Source organism: Polypterus senegalus, chromosome 11 (genome assembly GCF_016835505.1).
Source record: "Polypterus senegalus isolate Bchr_013 chromosome 11, ASM1683550v1, whole genome shotgun sequence".
Classification (NCBI taxonomy): Eukaryota; Metazoa; Chordata; class Cladistia; order Polypteriformes; family Polypteridae; genus Polypterus; species Polypterus senegalus.
In genome coordinates, this window is record NC_053164.1 from 113,801,312 (window position 1) to 113,823,942 (window position 22,631).

Consider the following 22,631-nt stretch of genomic DNA (forward strand, 5'->3'; position numbering starts at 1 on the left):
CAAGCGCCAAAATTCAAATCGCTGTTAGAACTGCTTCCGATGTGATCCAGTCATAATTGCTATAGTTTTCGTTTTTAAACGATATGTTAATTGCACCGTTGACAGTTCAGAGCTCTAACGTTCTGGTTAATTTTAGCACTATATGCACGCCAAATCGAAATTTGAATCGGAGCAGGAGCGGAAAAAGAAAACAATCCTTTTAAGATTAATATGAAGGTAAGTCTAAAGTTGTTTCCCCAAAGAAAGACTGCCCTGATCCTGGGAGCGTACTAAAATTGTGTCAGACTTTGATTTAGTTCCTTTTTCATTGCAGCGTTTGAAATATGTTTTGACAAAGCAATCAATAATTATCACAAAAAGGAAGAAAGTGTGTGTAAAATTAAGTATACTTTATCCCCGTGTTCATAATCGGGCGGTATAATAAAAAAAAAATCATAACAATAAGTGTAACACATTGACAGCTTATTTTTGTCACAAACTTTGCGATACATTTTTCTTTTTTTATCCAGTTTGTTAATGCGTTAGGACTTGCTATTGTAAAAGTGATTTGTGTATTTATTTTTATATCCTGACGTATATAGGTTTCCGATTAAAGAAGTACAACGCGATTACGGTCCGAAATTGTTATGATTTACATAAAATTTATTTTCCCATCCAAATCCTTATTTTTCATTTAAGAGATATTTTATAGTTTTGCTTTGATTTAATGCCATTAGAATTATACTGTAAACATAATATAGGTACAAATCATGTTGTTATTTTGAATAACTGTTTTGTGATCTATGCACAGTGTAAATATATTAGGACTTTAAAGAAAAAACAGAAGAAGGAGAGACAGAGAGAGCTTTGGAGCACGGATACAGTTTTGTAGGCTAGTGCAACAAAAACTTTAAAAGGACTGGGGAACCCACGAGATTTTTTTAAGGGTTCTAGAGGTGTATTTTACTTAGTTACGTTTTTGACAAAAAAAAAAAGCTTGGCTCGGTATTACTGCATCTTTATAATAGTATATGTCAAATGCATTCTACCTTCCTGGTGAAGGATGAATAAAACGTGTTGCGTCCTTTAATTTTCATTGTATTGTTTAATTTTAATTTATTGTTTTCTAGACAAGAAATTACTGCTCATTGTTTCTTGGAGTTATACCTCAATGATCAGTATGAAAAAGAGCCCAAAACGGCCCCTTATATTAAAAAGAAAGAAATTATCGCTTACGCAGAGAGAGGACAACGCCTCCAAGAATGAACAGGACAGCAAGCAAGGGGACCTCATTGCTCTCCGTGATCAGAAATTTCCAGATGGAATCCGCATTATGGATCACCCGTCAATGCCAAACACGCAGGTGGTGGTTATTCCCAAAACTGCAGATCTCCAAAGTGTCATTGGAGCCTTGACTGCCAAAGGAAAACAATGTGGCTCCCAGGGTCCAAACAAATTCATTTTGCTCAGCAGTGCAGAAGGTGCAGTTGGAGGGGATAGACATGAAATATCAAAGAAACTTGAAGTGCAGACAAAACGAGATTCCCATGTTGCCTCAGATAGGACACATTTAGCACTGTATGACACCTTGGGTATGTCCAAAATCATTCCAGAGCATGCAAATTCTTCTGGAGGAATGGGGAGGAATCCTGATGAAGACATTCAAGGAGGTAGTTCATTTCTTTACATAGCATTATTCATAACAATTATTTTAGCATTGTTTAGTTAAATTTGCCCCTTGTTTACAAATAAGGCACATTTTTAGAAGAAAGTAAAATGTTCATAATGCAAAGGTTTCCAAATAATGAATAAGATTTTAAACCACCCCAACATATTAAAATAACAATGAATTACTGTAACTGATAGTTTCTCTTATTATTTTATAATTTCAATAAAAAATATTTTTAGTATTAACCTACCCCTTCTTGTAACTCCTAAGCTAAAATTAATGCGGACACATAAGTATTCTTCAGCTTTTCACATTTTATGGTAATTTGTCTGATATGGTGTGATATATTGTATTTGGAGAATTTTTTTAAATTGCTGTAAAGGAGAATCTTAATTATACTTTTAAACAATGGATGATAGTGTTAAACCAGAAATAACAGTTTATATCTTACTTGTAATTTTATTGTTGATCAGAACTCTTTCCTGTATAGAAGAACATTCTAGTGAGCTATACCCACTTTACAGAGGATGAAAAATCTATTAGACAATATTTGATCTCTTAGTATAAGTGAGCATCAGAAATTTTCAGTAATTATAGCCCCAACTGTGCTGTACCATTTTCTATATCTGCAGTCTGCTTTACCAAGATGCTTGTTTTATAAGCTGTAGATTTCAAGATTAAGCTGATACTTTGATTTTAATATTGTATGAAGCTGTATTCTGTGTGAATGATTGTTATAGCACAAATGATTGTCTATTCTTCTACCTTGTAAGAAATAGATAGCTCTGCAATGGATGACAGTTTGACCAACATCCAGTGGTTAGGCACAATGAATACAGATGGTCTGCCTTCCCACACAGTGAAAAAAGAAGCTGCACAAGAAAACTTTAGTGTGGGATCTCAAACTAAGCAAGTAAGTACACATAGTTTCATGCTACTGTTACTATATACAGTATGATTTGTGTATTCCTTTATAATATTTCACATTTTTTATATTTGACGTTAGTAGAAAGTAGAAGCACACATGACAAGTAAAGTTCATACAGAGAAGAAAATTATAGTGATAGAGGAATATTAATTTCTGTAGTTGACTGCTACTACCAAGAAAAAAGACAGTCCACAAAAACATTTCACGTAATTGTAATGTGTCAAAATATTTCCGCCATTATCATTTTCTGTAATCTATTAAGTATATTTTCCATTTTTTAAGGCAGCTTGCTATCAAAAGCACACAATATTTGACATATTTTGTGAAAACTTAAATTGAAGTTAAAAAAAATGCATTTACTTTTTATTATTACAAAATAAGTTCTTGCTTAAAGTGAAATGAATTGGTGTACACAAATATATTATCTGTATTTAAAATATGTATTCTGAAATAACAGAGTAGTGATAAAGAAGAGAATGTAGAAAGTTTAGCTAATGTATGATTATTATTTTTTCGATGAAAAAAGTTATCATTGACATTCTTATTATACTAAATTCTGCAAATATCATCAAGTTGAGATTTGAAAGTTTCCAAAATATTACTGTTTAGCGAAGCACTTAAATATGTGAATAAGTCACTGTAGTTTTCTGAGTAAGAGAAACTTTGTAACATTTTCCCTTAATTAACTTCTGCCTACACTCCCCCACTCTCTTTGTTTATAGTTGGAGAACTTATTTTAACTGATTGGGAAATTGAACAGTATTGATGTAAACCCATTTATTACACTATGGATTCAGGGCTTTCTTTTAAATCGTTCACAGACAGTTAAAGTACAGGACACTTTTTCAATAGTCATTCATTCAAACACCGGTAGTCCCCAGAGGTGTGTCTTATCACTATTACTGTTTACTCTGTGACCTGAGATGAAACAATGACCACTGCTCCATTATCAAGTATTCTGGTGACACCATGCTCATAGGATGCATAGCTGGGGAGAATGAAAGCCACTGTCTAAATCAAGTGGACTGTATGGTAAACTGGTGCAATAAAAACTCTTTCACTCTGAATGTAAAAAAGACCAAAGAAATTATATTTGATTTTAAGAGACAGAAATCTGTATGTTCACCCATTGTAGTTCTGGAGGAGGAGGTAGAAATAGTGACTGAATATAAATACTTAGGAACTTACCTAGATAACAATCTTAACTGGAATACTAATACAAAAAAATATTCTCTAAATGCAACCAACACTTATTTCTCCTCCATAAACTCAAACTATTTAAAGTAGACAAGGACCTCACGTTGTCCTTTTATCGCAGTCTGGTCCAGCCTGTGATCACTTTCAATTTCATTGCCTGGTTTAATAGTTTGACAAACCAAAACTCAAAAAAGCTCCAGCAGATTACGAAGTATGCAGCTAAAGTTATTGGGGCTAATGTAGATGATTTGACTAGTGTGTGTCAGAGGGCAATGTTAAAGAAACTGGAAATCATCTCAACTGATGACAGGTATCCATTACATGTAGAACTAAACTTCAGTAAATCAGGAAGGATAGTCACTTTGAAAACCCACACAAATCGCTCCTGAAATTTCTTTCTTCCTTGTGCCATTTGACTTTTTAGTAAAATATATCGGAGATAAAGGTTTGCGGTTTTGATATATATCCTGTAACCTTTTTTTTTTTTTGGTGTAAATATACATTATCTAACTGCCTTACTTTAACCTGTCTTGTTTCTATTTGTTTGTTTTATTTCATTCTGTCTGTTATTAGATGCAACTGAGAAGGCAAATTTCATGTTTTCTTGTGTAAACATGACTAAATAAAGAAACCTTAAACCTTACTGTTTTCCTTCATAATTTTGATTATTCTGTCATGTTATACTGGTTGCTATACAGTCTAGCCTCCTGTGACTGGGTAGCAAAGCATGAGAACAACAGCATCATCAAGTTTGTGGATGGCATTTCTGTGATTGGCCTCATCAGCGACAATGATGAGGCCACTTACAGGAGGGAGGTAAAAGACCTGACTGTATAGTGCCATAACAATAACTACTTCCTGAATGTTGACAAAACAAAGGAGATCATTGTTAACTTCAAAAAGAACAAAAGTACTCATGTTCCACTACACATTAACAACTCCTCTGTCCAGGCAGTTAGCAATTTCAGGTTCCTCGGTGTCCAGATCACCAACTGCCTTTGGTGGTCAGTCCACACCAAATGCATAGTCAAAAATGTTCAGCAAAGTATCTTTTCCTGGGGAGGGTAAGGAGCTTTAGGGTAGGAACCAAAATATTAGTGAACTTTTACCGCCACACCATTAAAAGTTTCCTGATCATTAGTGTGGTTTGGTATTCTGACATGCCAGGATCACAAACTCCTCCAAAGGAACATCTGTATAGATTCTACAAATCATTGGGACTGACCTTTCCACAGCTTCATAACATCTACTCAACCAAATTCCTGAGGACAGCCAAATCCATCACATCTGATAACAGCCATCCAACTCCTCTGTTGTTTTCACTTCTGCATTCTGGGAAGTGCTACCAGAGCCTCATCACTCACTCTACTCACTTCAGGAACAGCTTCATCCTCCAGTACTTAAGGTGCACTGAACTCCCAGTATCCTGATCCTATCTGCCCTGCACTGTACTGTACTCGCTTGCTGGTTTATGTGTAACTAATCATGCTGTCAAAAGACAGGTAATAGCAAATATTTTAAAATTATTCTATCCCTTGACTCATGTGTACCTTCAGCGTATCCATGTGTGCCTGAATCTGTTCCTGTAAAGCCTGCTTCTCAGATTCTGTCATTATTTTTGACACACCTTTCTCACATCCTAGCTGCTTTTCCTTCCCTTCTTTAAAAGCAGCTCTTTCAGTGTGCCTCCTATGCCTTTTCTCCTCCTTGCATTTTCTCTTTCAATCATTTCAAAAAAGCCAAACTAACCAATCAGATTGCTTTGATGGACAGGATGCACAATATACTGTAAACAATAATAAAACTGTATAAATTGTGTATATGGGAGTGGTGTCACAGGGTTGAAAATAATTAATACAACTTTCTCTTTTCTAGCTTGTATTTTGTATAATTGTGAACCAATTGTAATGACAATTATTTTACTCCATTAAAATATGAATTACTCTTTGAAATTTCTAACAGCTTACATCCCATATTTTTTTTATGTTACTGTTGTTATAATGAGTAGGCAAGACATTTTTAAATATTTGCTGATCTTTTTTTTCCTTTTTTTTTCTAGGCTGATGTTGAAATAAGAGACTTGCATACACTCAAAGAACAACAACAGCATGAAAGACCCCCTTACTCATACATGGCAATGATTCAATTTGCCATCAACAGTAAAAAAGATAAGAAGATGACCCTGAAAGAAATTTACATTTGGATAGAAGAACATTTTCCATATTTCAGGCAAACTGCAAAGCCGGGCTGGAAGGTAAATTACTATAAGTAAGATGTGGTATAATATAACTTAAATAAGTTATTGTAAAATAATGTTTTTGAATTTATATTCACTGCTTTTTTTATCCTCTGTGTTGGTATACCTTGGGATTTAGATGGTGCTTTCACCAGAACTTATAGAGAAGACTAATTAAGGCACACTAAACTGCACACCCATACTTAGTGATACAGGAACAATTTAGAAATGCTATTTAACCTAACGTGTAAGTCTTTTAGATGATTGAAGATCTCTGCAAACCCACACAAATATGAAAAAGTTCCAAGCTATCAGTGATCAAATACAGTCTTTGGAGCTCTCCGCCAGCAACATTATCCACTGTGTAACCTTGCTGTCATTTAACATTTTCAACTTGAATTACCTTTGGAGAATTGACAGGGTTCTTTAAAGTATTTTTTTTTTTTTTACATAAATTCTTTGAAAACACTACATTTCTAACAAAAAATTGTCTTTGTGTTATATGGTTTCTTTTATTATCAATACAGGCACTTAGTACATACAGTCAAAGATAATATTTTAAGAACTATATATAATTTCCCTATTTTGAGTAAGAAAAAAAGCTTGAGACATGCACATTGTCTTGAGTGTCTTTAGGATGTGGGGAAAAAAACCAGTATCTGGAGAAACACTTACGTAGACGTGAGAAAAAAGGACCTGTGATGAAGAGGTTTTGACAACATTTGAACATTTTATTATGCAGACACAATTATTTTACCAATCAAACAACACCATAATTTTTATATTCAGGGCGTGAGAATCAGATCCTTGTATAGTGCTTGTTTTATATAACAACACTATAGTTTGTTAACACTGCAATAAAATAATTAAATGCTTGCATCACTGTAGTTTTTTTCATTCACTATGGTAAGATAAATGGAGAAGAGAACTTTTGGTCCTGATGTGTTATTAGCATTTTTTTTCTTTTCTTGCTGCTGTGCTTTTCAAAGTGAAATAACTGCATCAAGGGTAAATTTGGAGATTAATTATAGCCAGTTCATATGGATTGGGTTAAACCAAACCAAATAATTGTTTCCTATACATCTGTTTCCTTTCTGTTCATCCATCATAACATCCTTGCTATAAACTTGAATGGTCCTTAGGGAAATGTTTTAAAGAATGACAAACATTTCATGCTACAGGGTGGTCCAGATCTAATTATGCAGATCCAGATCGCCTGGATGACTTTGATTTATGCAGGAACGATTCCAGTTTGGTGTGAAGACGATTCTTCATGTTGTCAGTTCGCACACCTCTCGATGGTCCGGAATTTTTTGGGTGATTTTCTATGTAATGAACTTAATAAGTTATAACGTAATGAAAATTGCATAATTAGACCTGGACCACCCTATATGTGTGATATATTGGAAATATATTAATTATTTGTTTCAAATGTTATCACAAAACCAAAGCAAAAAAATAACCCAGTATTTTGTGTAATGTAAATGCGTTTTACTATGTTTTGTTTTTTTATATTTGATAGAATTCAATCCGCCACAACCTGTCTCTTCATGACATGTTTGTTAGAGAAACCACAGCAGATGGGAAGATCTCCTTTTGGACTATTCGACCGGGAGCCAACCGTTGTCTAACACTGGATCAAGTTTATAAAGTTAGTTGTAAACTTTGAATGTTTTCTTAATTTATCAAAATATTTAATTTTTAAAACTAGCAGTTGAAATCTAAACATAAAGAAAAGCCCAAACACAGGATAAGTTCTTATTTAATAGAAAATGCAAACTGGTCTTGATACCTCATAATTAATGGTAATATTCTTGATGTCTTCTATAGAAAATGATGAAAGAAATAAACCTTTTTTATTTTTATTGTGCATTAAATGTAGTTGATTTTGGTTTTATTTGTGTTTGTCTTTGTAATATGAATGACAACACAATGAAACCAATTTCTAAATTTTCACACTATTGTAATGGCTTATCCATTGAATATATTGTTTATTTAAAAGTCATGCCTAATTAACACTGAGCTGGGAATCTGAATTATCTTTTTATGTTACCTTGTGCTCCCAGTCTGCCTTGTGTTACATTTTTCTTTTGTGTATTCCCCCAGCCAGCAGAATTATCTGCAACACCTCCCTTGTTGACAGTACAGATCTGTGAACAAGTAAGTTTTTATTTTAAAAAGTTTGTTTACTTTGTGAAATGGGAACTAATTAAAATATTCCTGAAGAAATATAAAGGTCTAAGTGGACCTTCTGAGCGTAAAGTGATGTTTATTGCCTCATGAAACATTTTCAAAATACTGCACTATGTTAATTATTGTAGCCTCAAAGAGAGGAAAAAAAACTTTGCACTCTGGATTGTCAAATTTTCAACACTCACAAAAGTATTTAGAAACCATCTGTTAAATCTTAATGTTGTTGTTCAAGAAGAATATAAAAATGTTGGAGTTATTGACATATTTCAATATCACAGATGCTTTAACTGTATTTTTCATAAATTTAAAACAATTTATATAATTTATATAATGATTTCAATTAGAGAATATCAATTTTTCCACAGAAATTAGTATGTTTTGGACAATTTGCATGTTCATTTAAGATACTTGACATTTTGTGGTGTAAAAGTATCCAGGAAAGGAACTTTAACCTCTAATGTTTTTTTTTGTATTGGTGGACAAGTTAATACTGGAAATGCCTAAACTGTTAGCCTTGATTCACACTTATGTCCTGCAGAACTACCTATTCAACATTCACTCGACACAGATAAAGCTCAACTACAAAGCAAGAATATGTAAACTTTGGCCAAGGCTAGCTACTTCAATACCTTACCAGGGGCTAGAAGCCATTTTGCTCACAAAGTGTCCTTGCTGAGATTCACTTACATGTCGATCTGTCTACACATTGTTTCCATTGAAAGGGCTACACTTCAGAATACCCTAGCAAAAGCCAGGAACGGCTTCTTCTTTTTGGGACTTCATATCCCAATGGCTACCTTTGAAACGGCTACACAGTCTAACAGACACCAAGGGCTAATCATTACCCTTGACAGTACAATACCTAAATGGATACAGTTTGTGTTATAAACAGTCATTGTCCCATTGCTAAATGTCAGTAAACAACAGGACAACTTTAGTAAAACAATACTCAACTATTTCAATCATTATGTTTATTTGAAGGAGAAACCAGGTTTAAATGTTGGACATGAAAACATACAGCCTGAGTAATTCAAATCAGAGGCAGACCATAAACTTAATTTCAAGTGGTTATGGCTTTGGTTGTTGCAGTCTTTGGTTTCTTAAACCAGGCATGATGCTTGGTAGTGAAGAGGCAGTCTGTATATGGCAAAGTCAGAACAAGTTGTCTTTGGCAGTTGTTTCTCTCTCTCCTCCTAGTCTGGGTACCACTGGTTTGACTTTGTGTCGAATGAGCGGTTACTCATGGAGTCCAGAATGAGGCACATTACCTGTATTGTGAGGGAGTATCAGTTATGGCACTATGACCATGTGGCGTGATTCCCCGAGGGTGATCCGGATTGCAGGATCCTCGTTGTTGAGGACCCAAGCAGCTGGACCAGGCCAAGGGGGTGCCCAGGTAACACCTGGCTGCGGCAGATGGATAGTCATTTCTAGAGGGTGGGACTGGACTGCATGTATGCCTGGGGGTTGTCAACCCGGATCCCAAGCTGTTTTGTTGTGTGGAGGGTGTGGCAACGCACTGTACCAGTGCATACTCCCCAACCTGACCTGACTTCCTAATCTTGGTAGTTCTGATGTCTCTCTGCCTCTCTCTCTCTCTCTCTCTCTCTCTCTCTCTCTCTGTGCCTTTTTGAAATCCTTTGAATTTATAGGGTCTTGCTGACTACCGCTTTTCACAATAAAACCCTGCCTTATGTAAGACTAGCAAAATACCCGCGCTTCGCGGCGGCGAAGTACTGCATTGAAATTTTTATTAAGAAGAAAATTTTACCTCTTTAAACTGGGGGAAAATATGCCAATAATTATTTGTTAAGGATCTCTTTGTATACCATGTTGTCAGTTCGGCCTTCCGGTTATAACATGACCAAGCTGTGCGCTGAGCTTTCTCTTGAGCATGCAACTTACAGTTGGCCATGTGAACAGTAATCTTGTTTCAAATCTCACAGCTTGGATTGCTGCTGTCATAATCGGTTTGAGTTTCATGGTTTGTTTCAATTATGACAGTATTTGCAGGATTTGTTGTGTTGAAGTGACATTCGGAATCTGTCAAGCGTTGTAAGCAAACAACCGGTTTCATCGATAAAATCACATCCAGCTTTTGAGAGTTTAAACATTCATAAACATCAAAGTGTCCACTACTGAAATCGTCACCTATCGATCTAAGATGTTTAAGAGGCATTGGCGGTTGTCGAAAGGTGTAAAATATTTGGCCATTTCGGTACACTTGAAAGCGACAACCGAACAATTCAGCGGCAGCCATCAACTCGCATGCAGAATCATAGGTGAAGGGCTTAAGCATTTCACTCTTATAGTGCTCCTGTGTAGTATAATTATCTCCTGTAACGTCATCAGTCCACACCTTGAACCTGTCCCAGTCATTCAATACATAAGACACAATGTTCCTCCGGATATCAAGAGTGAGCCTGATATGGCTGTGCAATATGTAACAAAGAGAATGGAAAAGGTAGGTGCCATCTCCGGGCATGGAAACCACTCGGTAGGTGACAGTTCTTTGATCGATAGTGATCACCTCGATAGACATGGTAATGGGGGTTGGAATGATAAAGGAAATGGGTACCTGAGCAATGTAAAGTAAGTCTAAAATACCTATACAATATCTATAATTGTAATAAACAAACAATAAAACAGCGGAGAAGCCGTGGATTAAACAAAAAAGCTGTAGTTATCAGTAGGGAGACGTGAATCCTGTGGCGAAGCAAGGAAGGGAATGTAGAGACGAGCGACGGACAGTCTTATATAGGCAGGCAGCCAACAACGTGGGAGGTGTTGGGATGGGGGACCCAACGCCATCTCACACGGTGACCGAGCTGCAGGCTATGGACGTATATATGTACGTAAGTAGGATTCAGTTAGTGTTGGGAACTAACTGTACCAAATTTCTTGAAGACGGGCCCATAAGTAACAAAGACCGTTGAAAAGTTCAATATGGCGGCTGACAGTGGCATCATACCACCGAAATAAGTACGTACATTGGTTTCGGTTAGTGCAAGGAAGCCGCCTACCAAATTTCGAGAAGATGGGGCCATAAATAAGAAAGTTCAACATGGCGGACGTTGTTGACCGTGATTACTGCGTGATTACGTGGGAGGCGTGATGATGTCACACGAAACTCCGCCCCCACGGCGTTCAAGCTCATCTCCATTACAGTAAATGGAGAAAAACAGCTTCCAGTTATGACCATTACGCGTAGAATTTCGAAATGAAACCTGCTTAACTTTTGTAAGTAAGCTGTAAGGAATGAGCCTGCCAAATTTCAGCCTTCTACCTACACGGGAAGTTGGAGAATTAGTGACGTTGGAAAGTTCAATATGGCGGCTGACAGCGGCGTCATACCATCGAAATAAGTAAGTACATCGGTTTCGGTTAGCGCAGGGAAGCCGCCTACCGAATTTCGTGAAGATGGGGCCATAAATAAGAAAGTTCAACATGGCGGACGTTGTCGACTGTTGTCAACCGTTATGACTGTTACGTGCAGAATTTCGAAATGAAACCTTAACCTTTGTAAGTAATCTGTAAGGAATACGCCTGCCAAATTTCAGCTTTCTACCTACATGGGAAGTTGGAAAATTAGTGATGAGTCAGTGAGTGAGTCAGTCAGTCAGTCAGTGAGGGCTTTGCCTTTTATTAGTATAGATACTGCATCAGTCAAAGTTTGGGACACATGAGAAGTTCCCATGGTCTGGTTGATTGTTGACTAAGTTACTTTTGACTAGACTCAAAACATGTTCATCATAAGGTCTCAAGCCTCCATTTTAAATATTTTTTACAATCATTTACACACTGGTTACTTTATCTAAGCTTAAACATATGCATTCTAATAAACAATGACACTCTTTAATAATTTATACTTATTTTCCCATAATTCCTGTCTATTTTGCATATCTGCTTCTAAAATCTGACAGTCTTGGGGAACTACCTCCTAAATATTAATGACTTGCCGTATATACTTGCGTTTAAGTTTTCCCATGGATAAGCCGTGGCTTGATTTTACCATATAATTTCTAGTATTTTATAATGTCTGTCATATAAGTCGAATACGGAAAACTCACACTATCGGTCCAAGAGATTATGATATGCTAACACCCACCTGAGTGAGAAACCACAGAGCTGCCTTTTTTTATATGTATTGTGCCTACATGACCACACAGTAATACCCAAACTATTCCGAAGAGACATTTGCACTGTTTAGTGTTTTTTGTATCTCACACCCTCATACACCTTTATTGTAAGAGCATCCCTTATCTATGATGGAGCATTCAATCGGAAGAAAATATTAAGCTGGTTTTAAATTAAAAGTTGTTGAAATGGGGAAAGAAAATGGTAACTGCCCTACTGCAACAAAATCCGATGTGTTTGAGAAACTGGTGTGAGATTTGAGGAAGCAAGGAGATGTAAACAAAAATAATAATAAATTTAAATTTCATATTTTTGAATGGGTGTATAAGTCGGGTTCTGATTTTACGATCGATTTTATTTTTGGGTTTCAAGACCCAACTTATACACAAGTATACGCAGTAATAAAGTAATTTGTACCTGCCTGCTCTTTCATTTACAGAACATTTTCCACATGAGCTCTGTGTCCAGAACTTAAGAGTCATTTTCTAAATAATTCTAAAACAAAAATGGGCCAAAATAAAATGCACAAATTGATATTACCAGTCATATTTAGCATACTGTAAAAGATCAGTTTTCCAACAGAATTATACTTGCCTCGGACCATTTGCTCATATTATATGTAGGCTGCACCTCTGAATGTCAGGCCATTGGTGCTACATACTGTATCTCTCCAGGTCAGCCAGCTAAGATTTTCCCCAAAGCCCATTTGATGATGATATTGAAAAGGAGTGGAAAGAGCATGCAGCCTTGTCTTACACTGGTTTGGATGAGGAAACTGCAGGATTTCCTGTCATACAATCTCACTCTGCTTTGGCTGATGTTGTAGAAATCCGTGATAACACTGACCAGTTTTGATGGCACTCCAGTTGCTTTTAGCACCTTCCACATGGATTCCCGTCAGTCATGGTCAAAGGCACTCTTGAAACTGATGAAGACTGCATTGGTTTTCTTGCTGCATCTTCAGACTCTCTTTGAACATGTGCTTGACTGGAAAGATCTGATCAATAGAGCCTCACCCTGGCCTGAAGCCACGTTACTTTTGTGTTGTGGTGGATTCACAGAATGGTTGTAGATAGGCTCAGACGATCTATGTGAGTACTTTCCTAGCCACTGATAGGAGACTTATTACCCTGTAGTTTTGACATCATGTCTTATCGCCCTTATTGAATATGAGGTCAATTTCGGCTAATTTCTGCAGGAATGTGTTCTGCATTCCATATTGATATAATGAGCTTATGTAGCTTTTTAGCCAGGGGAACACTACCTGTTTGAATGCTTTGGCTCTCACCACTTTAGGGCCAGGGGTCTTTCTAGTCTTGAGTTTTTTGATGGTTTCAGTGATTTCCGATTTTCTTGACTCTTCGATTTTTCACTTTGCCAGGAGCTCTGTATCAAGGTGAGTTGGTGGTTTGTAATTCAGGAGCATGTCGAAATGCTGCTTCGAGCATTCCAGGGTCTTATCAGTGGACTGAGTGCTCCGGCCTGCTGTGTTTTGGATGTTCATGAATGGCTGACTGAACCTGCCTGTTAGCATTTTCAGAGTGGAGAAAAGCATCCCTTGATTGTCACTTCCAGAGGCCACCTCCATCTAAGCATCAAACATATACCAGAATTGTTATTTCTTGCTTTTCAGTCTTTAGATTTCCTTTGCTCGAGTTGCGTCAATGAGTTTGTGTGTATTTCTTTGCTGGGTAACCTTTAATGGTGTCATCTGAAACCTCTTCTCTTGTCATTTCTTCTCCACCTTTGGGCAGATAACTGCTATGGTATCTGTCACTGTTTGTCAATGTCTTCCAACCATTGCAGTTTGTAGAAGTGGTTACACAACTGAATTTGGAACTGTTTGTTATATGGTGATTGCATAAGCTGAGCTTGGTCTTATCGAGTAGGCTGATAATATCTTGGCACTGCTTTCAGTCTCAGTTTGATGATCAGAACCAACTTCTGCTCCCCTTCTGACTCCTGGATCATTGATTTGAACTGATGATTAATCAGGAAGTAGTTGATCATGCTAGGAACATTCAAGGTACAGGACGACCACGCCATCTTGTGGATAGATTTATGCCAGAAATATATATCAGCAATGATAAGGTATTTATAGGAAGCAAAGCTCAACAGATGTAGTCAATTGTCATTGATTTTGCTGCAGATGAGCATACCCAGACCCAGCAAAGCAAAGCTCTGTGAGAATAGTCAGATTGATGTTGTATCTTAATGTTTCACAAGTAATATTTAGATTTTTCTAACTTTGGATGTTCCATGTCGCAAATATGAGGTAGTTCTTCTGTGTCACATTCCTTTTATCAGCATCCAATGCTTGTATTCACTCGATGCCATGACAGGAGTACCCAGTAGCCCACTTCTCAGCACTGCCCTGGTAACTTCTGCTGCTACTACGTCGGCAGCCCCAGGCACAGTAGTATTGTATGAGGTTCTGTTTTGATGCATATGTCAAAGAATGCATGCCAGTAATTTGTACCCTGCAAGGTGAATAGCAATCATAGTTTGTAGTCATGTGCTGACCACAATGTGACGCTGCCAGCTTTTCAGTACGCCACTTCTCCAAGTCTCAGAAGTTACCTACTGTCCTAACATACATTGTTGTGCTACTGGGACGATAAGCTATGTACAGGAGGGATTAGCTATACTGGCTTGCAAGTGTATATACTAGAAGATGTTGAACATCTTATCTGAAATAAGAGCTGTACTAAAGTCTAATCCAAATAAAATGCATTAGTATGAAGTAAATGAAACCAACCTAGTAGTGGGCTGATATATTTGTGAATTTCCAGCCCTTACTCTCTTTCTGGACAGCAGGATATATTCTTGTTGGCTAGGATGATCGTGTACATTCTCCTTTGGTGTCTGCTGCATAATATTTTAGTTGTAATCTACACTCATATTTATGGTATCCCAAAACTACTAATAGCAGTGAGCTGTATGGTGAGAGAAAGCACCTGTTTAGAGTAATGATATTTGTCTAAAATGCCATTCTAGTGTAAAAAATGTATTGGTAAAAGAAGACTTTGAAGTTTGTATGTAACAGTTTGCATATCTTAGTGCTTTTTCCTATGTAATATTCTTTTTTTTTTTTTAATTTTATTGCAATCATTCCATACACATCAATCAATTTTTACAAAAAGTAGAATTAAGAACAAGTCGTTCCCCAACCCTGAGAGAGAGAGAGCAAGGCCAACGGAGTAAAATTTAAGGCTTGTAAACATACCTAAATTGATAAGTTTGATAAGCCAATAGAGATGAATGGAGAAGAAAAAGAAATACAGAAATAATTGCTTCCTCTGTGCTTTAAGAGCTTATTTTAAAATATTACTGATTAGATCCTGCCATATTTTGCAAAAAAGCTGTACAGATCCTCCAACTGAGTACTGTATTTGATTTTTTCCAATTTCAAATAGTATAAAACATCGGTTTCCCACTGACTTAAAAGAAGAGAGTGGATTTTTCCAGTTTAGCAGAATAAGTCTGCGTGCCAAAAGTGTAGTGAATGCAATCACAGTTTGTTTGTCTTTCTCCACTTTAAACCCATCTGGAAGAACTCCAAACACAGCTGTTAATGGGTTAGGAGGGATTGTGACACCAAGGCTGACTGAAAGGTAATTAAAAATTTTGGTCCAGAATGATGTTAATTTGGTGCAGGCCCAGAACATGTGACCCAGTGAGGCTGGGACTTGATTACAGTGTTCGCAGGTTGGATCTTGCCCTGGAAACATTTTGGAGAGTTTTAGACGAGACCGATGTGCTCGATATATAATTTTGAGTTGAATAATTGTATGCTTTGCACATATGAAGCTCGAGTGAATTCTCTGCATTGCTACTTTCTACTCCTTTTCTGATATATTAATTGAGAGATCTTTTTCCCAGTGTCCTCTTGGATCTTTGAAAGGGAGGGACTGTAAAATGATTTTATATATTGCAGAGATGGTGTCTGAGTCCTTGAAATTGAGCAATATTTTTTCCAGCATGGATGAGGGTGCAAGATGAGGAAAATCTGGAAGGTTCTGTTTCAAAATGTTCCTAATTTGAAGATAGTGAAAGAAATGTGTAGCTGGAATGTTAAACTTGTAATGTAATTGTTCATAGGATCCAAAGATGTTGTCTATATAAAAATCTCTAAGCAAGTTAATCCCAGATTTTTTCCAGATATTAAAAACTGCATATGTTCATGAAGGTTGAAAGAGGTGGTTCTCTTGCAGAGGTGCCACAGATAAAAGCTTCTCCATCTTAAAATGCTTTCTACTTTGGTTCCATATTCTAAGTGAGTGAAGCACAATTGGGTTATTAGTATATTGCTGATAACTTGTATTTATTGGGGCACAGAGCAGGGAATATAAAGAAGTACTGCAGGGTTTTATTTCTATTGCGGACCAAGCCTGTGTTTGTTCTTCTATTTGTGTCCAGGTTTTAATAGCTTGTATGTTTGCTGCCCAGTAATAAAACTGGAAGTCAGGTAGAGCCATGCCACCTTCTGTCTTTTGTCTTTGTAGGATCGCTCTTTGGATATGTGGATGTTTTGAGTTCCAAATAAATGGGGTTATTGTTAATCTAATTGCTTAAAAAATGATTTATTGATGTATATTGGGATGTTTTGAAATACAAAAAGGAGCTTAGGAAGAATTTTCATCTTAACAGTGTTATTTTCTTCCAGCTAGAGTAAGATGAAGGGTTGACCATCTATGCAAGTCTTGCTTAATTTTTTCCATGCAGATTTCCTATGTAAAATTCTAATATAAATTACTTTTTTTCCCTAATAAATCTCTGGTAAAATATCAGAAATCTGCACCTCAACATCAGTCTATTTTGAAAGTGTCTGGTAAGTACCAAACTAAATCTTTCTATGTATGAATAATTCCTAGAATTGTACAATTTAATATATAGAACAGTTTATATGATCATGCAATGTACTGTTAAATGTGCTGTTTTTGTTAAACATGGTATTCAATTTTTTCTTTGTACTATTGCCATGGATTTTAACATTATATTTTGGGCCTGTTATTGTATTTTTGGATTTTAGTGATTTTTAAAATGACCTTATTTTTTATTTATATATCTCATTCCAAAGTTTCCTGTTTTGATGCTTTTATTTGATAGATAGAAAATGTATTAATCCCAAAGGAAATTGCAGAGTTACAGCATCAGACATAAAAAGACACAGATATGCGTATAATTATCTATAAGTACGAGGGGCATTCAAATATAAACAGGAATTTATGAGCTACACTTTATTTATTGAATACAATGAAACAACATACTATTTTTCTATGTCGTCTCCTACCACTGCAATACACTTGTCCTAGCACTCAGGAAGCTTCTTAATTCCAGAAGTCTTTTGACTGCTTGTTGACCAGTTCTTCACAGCATCAATAACCTCCTCATTCAACATGAATTTCTTTACTCCTAAAAATTTCTTAAGTGGACCGAAGAGATGATGTCCCTCTCTGAATGATTTACACCAATCATACACTCTAGACTGAGAGAAACACTCATCTCCAAACTGATTTTTTTAAGGCTTGAATAAATGTGAGATGGAATGACTCCTTCATTTGTCAAGCATTTAATAATAATTTGCTCCGCAACACTACTGTGTACCTCCTGCTCAGTTTATTTAGTCTTTTGGCTTCCTAAGCACTCCTATAGTATTTCCTCAGCACACTACTGCATAGAAAATAAAATGGTCATTACAGACTGGTACCTACATACATCAATGACCTCAACCTCCTCAGGAGAAAGAGTTGACTGATTGCAACTAAGTTTTGATTCATATTTAAATTGAATTTGGCCACTATTTCTACTAAATTCAGCTTAATTGTAAACTTTTTAGTTGACTGCAAATGGACTGATTATTCTGCTCTTTATTGAAAATTTTGTGTGCTTACTTTTTGTTCAGAGAAAAGGATGAAGCCCTTACTGCCACGTGCAGGTTCCTATCTAATACCCATTCAGCCTCTACTTGTACCTCCTCTCCTGGTGTCACCTACCACACAGCTTTCTCTGCAGACTAATCAGAATGCTGTCTGTGGACTGGGAAAGACTAACAAAAAGGTTCGCATTGCTCCCAAGGTAAATAAATGTTTATTTATTTATACTATTGTTCCCAAGGAGTGATTATTAACAGAACATCACTGGATGTATCTTATAGAAACATGCTTACTTAGTTTGTTTGAACTACTGAAATATTCAATGATTAAACAAGGTTTACTATAGTACTGTCTTTGACTTTTGTCCATTATATTGCCTATACTACACTGTATAAGAATATTCAAAGAATTTTGACAAAAATGGGCTATTCAGTACAATAAAACTCTTCCAATGTTTCTAAAATAACTTTTAGTTGAGTTTTGAACTTGATTACCACTACACACAATTTGGTGATTTATTCTATGTGTCTGTGGTTCATTTGTGAAGAAAATCTTTCAATCATTCCTTCACAAATTTCCATCTGTGTCCCCATGTTCTTGTAGAGGAACTTAGTTTAAAATATTAGCTGTGACCCACTGTATTTATGTCCTTTTGTAAATGTTAAAACCTCAATCATATGACCACTTAATCTCAATTTGTTTATACTGTATTAAAAAAGTTCAGCTCCTTCAATCTTTCTTCATAGCTCATACCTTGCAGTCTTGGAAATCATCTAATCACTCTTCACTGCACTTTCTCTACTGCTGCTATGTCTTTTTTTTTTTTTTTTTTAAAATATGGAGACCAAAATGGCACACAGTACTACTGATGAGGACTCGCTTTCCCTTAGGCTATACTATACACATTTGCTAACTGTATATTTCAAAATCTTATTGGCCAACTTTATGGCTCCTGCCACTAGCTGTATTTTCAGTTTCAGATTTCCCATTGTCTATTCAAATTTAACATTTTTACTTCTTCCCTACATGTAATACCTTAAATTGATTTATATTAAATTTAATTTGCCTAAACTCTACTCTCGCCTCCACTGCAATAATTTGATCTTCTCTAGATTATCTGCACTTCCACCTAATTTGGCATCCTCTACAATCTTAACTGGCTTAGTTTTTTTTTATATTCTTACTAAAATCATTAATGCATATTAAAGAACAGCAGAATTAGTACAAATCTTTGATGGATACCACTTTTAACATCTCCTAATTCTGAAAATGTTTCTCACACCATAAGTTTTATTCCTGGTGTTTAAGCTAATTTGGCCCCACCTGTACACATGCCTTGAATTTACACTTCTATTAGTGTCATGTCTAACCTATCAAAAGCTTTAAGAACTTTCAGATGCTGTAAATAATGTCATGTGTGCTTCTCTGGTCGTATGCTTTATTTGCTTACTCATAGAATTCCGGCATATTAGTGAAAGACAGTCTCCCCTCATCTGGGCCCATTCTCACTGTTTACCAATATATTTTTTCTTTCTTTGCATAGAGTTATGCACAAATGTCTCAGTCCATGGAGTGAGCAATCAATTAATCAATGCATTGTCTTTTATACTTTTCTATTATCATTACCTCATCTAATAAATCATGTCATCTGACTCCTAATATGCAGAACTTTATTACCTTTATCCAATCAAATGAGCAACAAGTAATTTCTCATTCATGTCGATTCTCCCGTTATTCTGAACACTGCTTCCTTAGGAGGGGTGTTTGTGGCTCGTTCTATTGATCTTATCACTGCTTTATAAGGGGGTGTTTGGTCTTTCCCATCAGTTTATCTTCTCTTTCTAAGGGGTTGTTCATTACTCATTTACCTCATTCTAACTTTGGAAAACCCAGTTGGTGGTTCCTCTAAGATGAGACAGACCTCATGTGTTTAAGCTTTAAGCTATATTTAGTTAACCCTTGAGGTACCTTCAGTCCTTTTTCTTATGTTTATTAATTCATTCTATTATGTTTCTTTCTCTCTCTCTCTCTCTCCATATAGATATATAGATAGATACAGTAGATATATAGATATACATATTAACTAAAAATTTCATCTAGTGGCTGAAACAGAAAAAACATCGTTTAAACGTATTAAAAGAAAAGAAATATTACACTGGTTTGTCTATTGCCTGCATGAATGCAGGAGAATGAGTCATAGTATTATCTGTAAACTGAATTCCTGATTATAAAAAAGTGTGGTATCACACTGAATACAGAGATTAAATTATTAAATGTGAGCATACAGGTGCCGGTCATAAAATTAGAATATCTTCCTCTTCTATATATTAATATAATATTAATATAGTGTACTACAACTTAATATTAATAAATTATATTCTAATTTTCCGAGATACTAAATTTGGGACTTTCATTAGTTGTCAGTTATAATCATCAAAATTAAAAGAAATAAACATTTAAAATACACCAGTCTGTGTGTAATGAATGAATCTAATATACAAGTTTCACTTTTTGAATGGAATTACTGAAATAAACCAACTTTGTCATTATATTCTAATTTTATGACCGGCACCTGTATATTGCTGTTCGGGAAAGTTGTTTTCAGTCTGGGTAGTAAGGGATTTATATCATTTTCAAAAGATACCAGCACTTTAAAGCAGCCATCTTACTTTGTTCACATGCAACAATGCCTGTTTCTTCAAATCCATAGTCATTTTGTGAATAGTTTGAGGTTTCATAATTATCTATTTCATATTTTTAGGTAACAGCAATACCATCCCAAAATCCAAAGGAAATTAAAAAAGATAACCTGCCTGCAACACCTAAATCACAGCCATCTTTGGCAAATTCTTCCTTATTATCTATAGACAAAACAAAGAGCAGCTCACGCAGGAAGCAGCGGCTTATCCTTCCAATTGCAGAAGAGCCTGTCATTCTTTTTCCTGAGTCCAGCATGTTCGACTCTGGAGTTTCATCAGATTTGTCTACTTTGCAAGACACACAACTGGAAAGTCCTATTAAGAAGTGCACTTTCAAAACACCTATTAAGGGTAGTCATCCTGACTCATCTACACCCAGTAAGTTTTCGGAAGAAGATCAAGTGCTTTCTCACCATCAGCAAGCACCCTGGAAAATTACCCCACTTAAAAAAGACGATGAAAATCTTTTGGAGTTCAGTCCTATTCGCACTGAACAGTTTGTGACCTTCCCAGAGGATACCACTGGCTTCAGCTTTAGCAGCACTCCATTTAAGGATGTGCCCTTCTTTGACTCTCCTACAAACCTGCTCAACAGCCCTGCTATGGATTCCCTGGACCTTCCTTCTGGTTGTCTGGCAGAATCTTCTAAGTCCAGGCGTTGTTCACGTGCACTTCAGATAGGAACACCTGGCAAAAATCGGTCAGTGACTGAAGGGTTGGTTTTGGACACTATGAATGACAGCCTCAGCAAGGTTTTGGTAGATGTCAGTTTCACTTGGCTAGAGGATGAAGAATCGGAAATGGGCAATATCAGTTGGTCTCAGCTAATCCCAGAATTAACGTGAATTACATCTTAAGTCCAACGGAAGTCACATTGTAGCAAGCTTGTTGAATATTTAAGAGACGTAACTGTTCTATGGTTTATTTGGAAATGTAACTGAAATGTTTGTCTAAAAGATCAGTTTTCTAAAAATACACTTTTGCTGTGTGAATGTGTATGTTATTTTATTGTAAACAAATGTCCAAGTCACTTTGCAATGTTCTAAATAATCACTTTCATTGGCAGTGTTAAAGAAAAAATAAGCTTCTGTTATTGGATAGGATAATTAGAAAGTGTTCTTGCATAACAAGATTAAAAAATAAGCATGTTGTAGTTAGCATGGGGGGTCATATATGACCCCATGCTTACTAGTGTAAATACCTTTGCTTGGTATTGAAGTTCTGTTTTCTCTTTAAAATTGGCTTGTGAGTTTCTCTTTTTTATTTTATTAGCTTACTACAAATACATACAAGCATTCATAACATTTCCCAGGCATTCAAATATTATGCCACAATTCTTGCAATGCACCTAACTCATATTGTTTAAGTTACAATTGTAAATATTTTATTTTAATAATTTTCACTTTGCACCTTTTTGTATAGTTTGATTAATAAAACTAAAATTCTACTTAACATAATTTTGTAATGTTATTATCTTGTTGTAGTACACTACTGTGCTAGGCTAGAATCAATCCATCTGCTTTAAATTGTTTTCATCTTGTATATATTGTATGTCTTTGAAATTTTAGATAAGTGCTGTAGTAATACACACATTTTTTTGCATTGCTTTTATAACATTTTTTACATTTATTGTTGTAATAGTACTTTTTGAGGGTACTTTATATGTACTGTTTATTTTTATTATTCTACTTTAACTACTTTACCAGCATCAGTTTAT

General features: G+C 35.8%; 1 protein-coding gene across 2 annotated transcripts; it reads left to right on the forward strand.

The window, feature by feature from the left end:
• Positions 1-13: 13 nt before the first annotated feature.
• foxm1 (forkhead box M1) lies at positions 14-22,631 on the forward strand. 2 transcript variants are annotated; one of them, XM_039769523.1, is made up of 9 exons: positions 14-216; positions 1,110-1,649; positions 2,422-2,561; positions 5,833-6,027; positions 7,532-7,660; positions 8,116-8,169; positions 17,131-17,170; positions 18,245-18,417; positions 20,977-22,631. In XM_039769523.1, exons 2-9 carry the CDS (start codon positions 1,151-1,153, stop codon positions 21,757-21,759), a joined length of 2,013 nt encoding a protein of 670 aa, XP_039625457.1. In that variant the 5' UTR covers positions 14-216; positions 1,110-1,150; the 3' UTR covers positions 21,760-22,631. The 2 variants fall into 2 exon arrangements, with proteins under 2 accessions (XP_039625457.1, XP_039625458.1); XM_039769524.1 differs by having other exon boundaries at positions 2,428-2,561.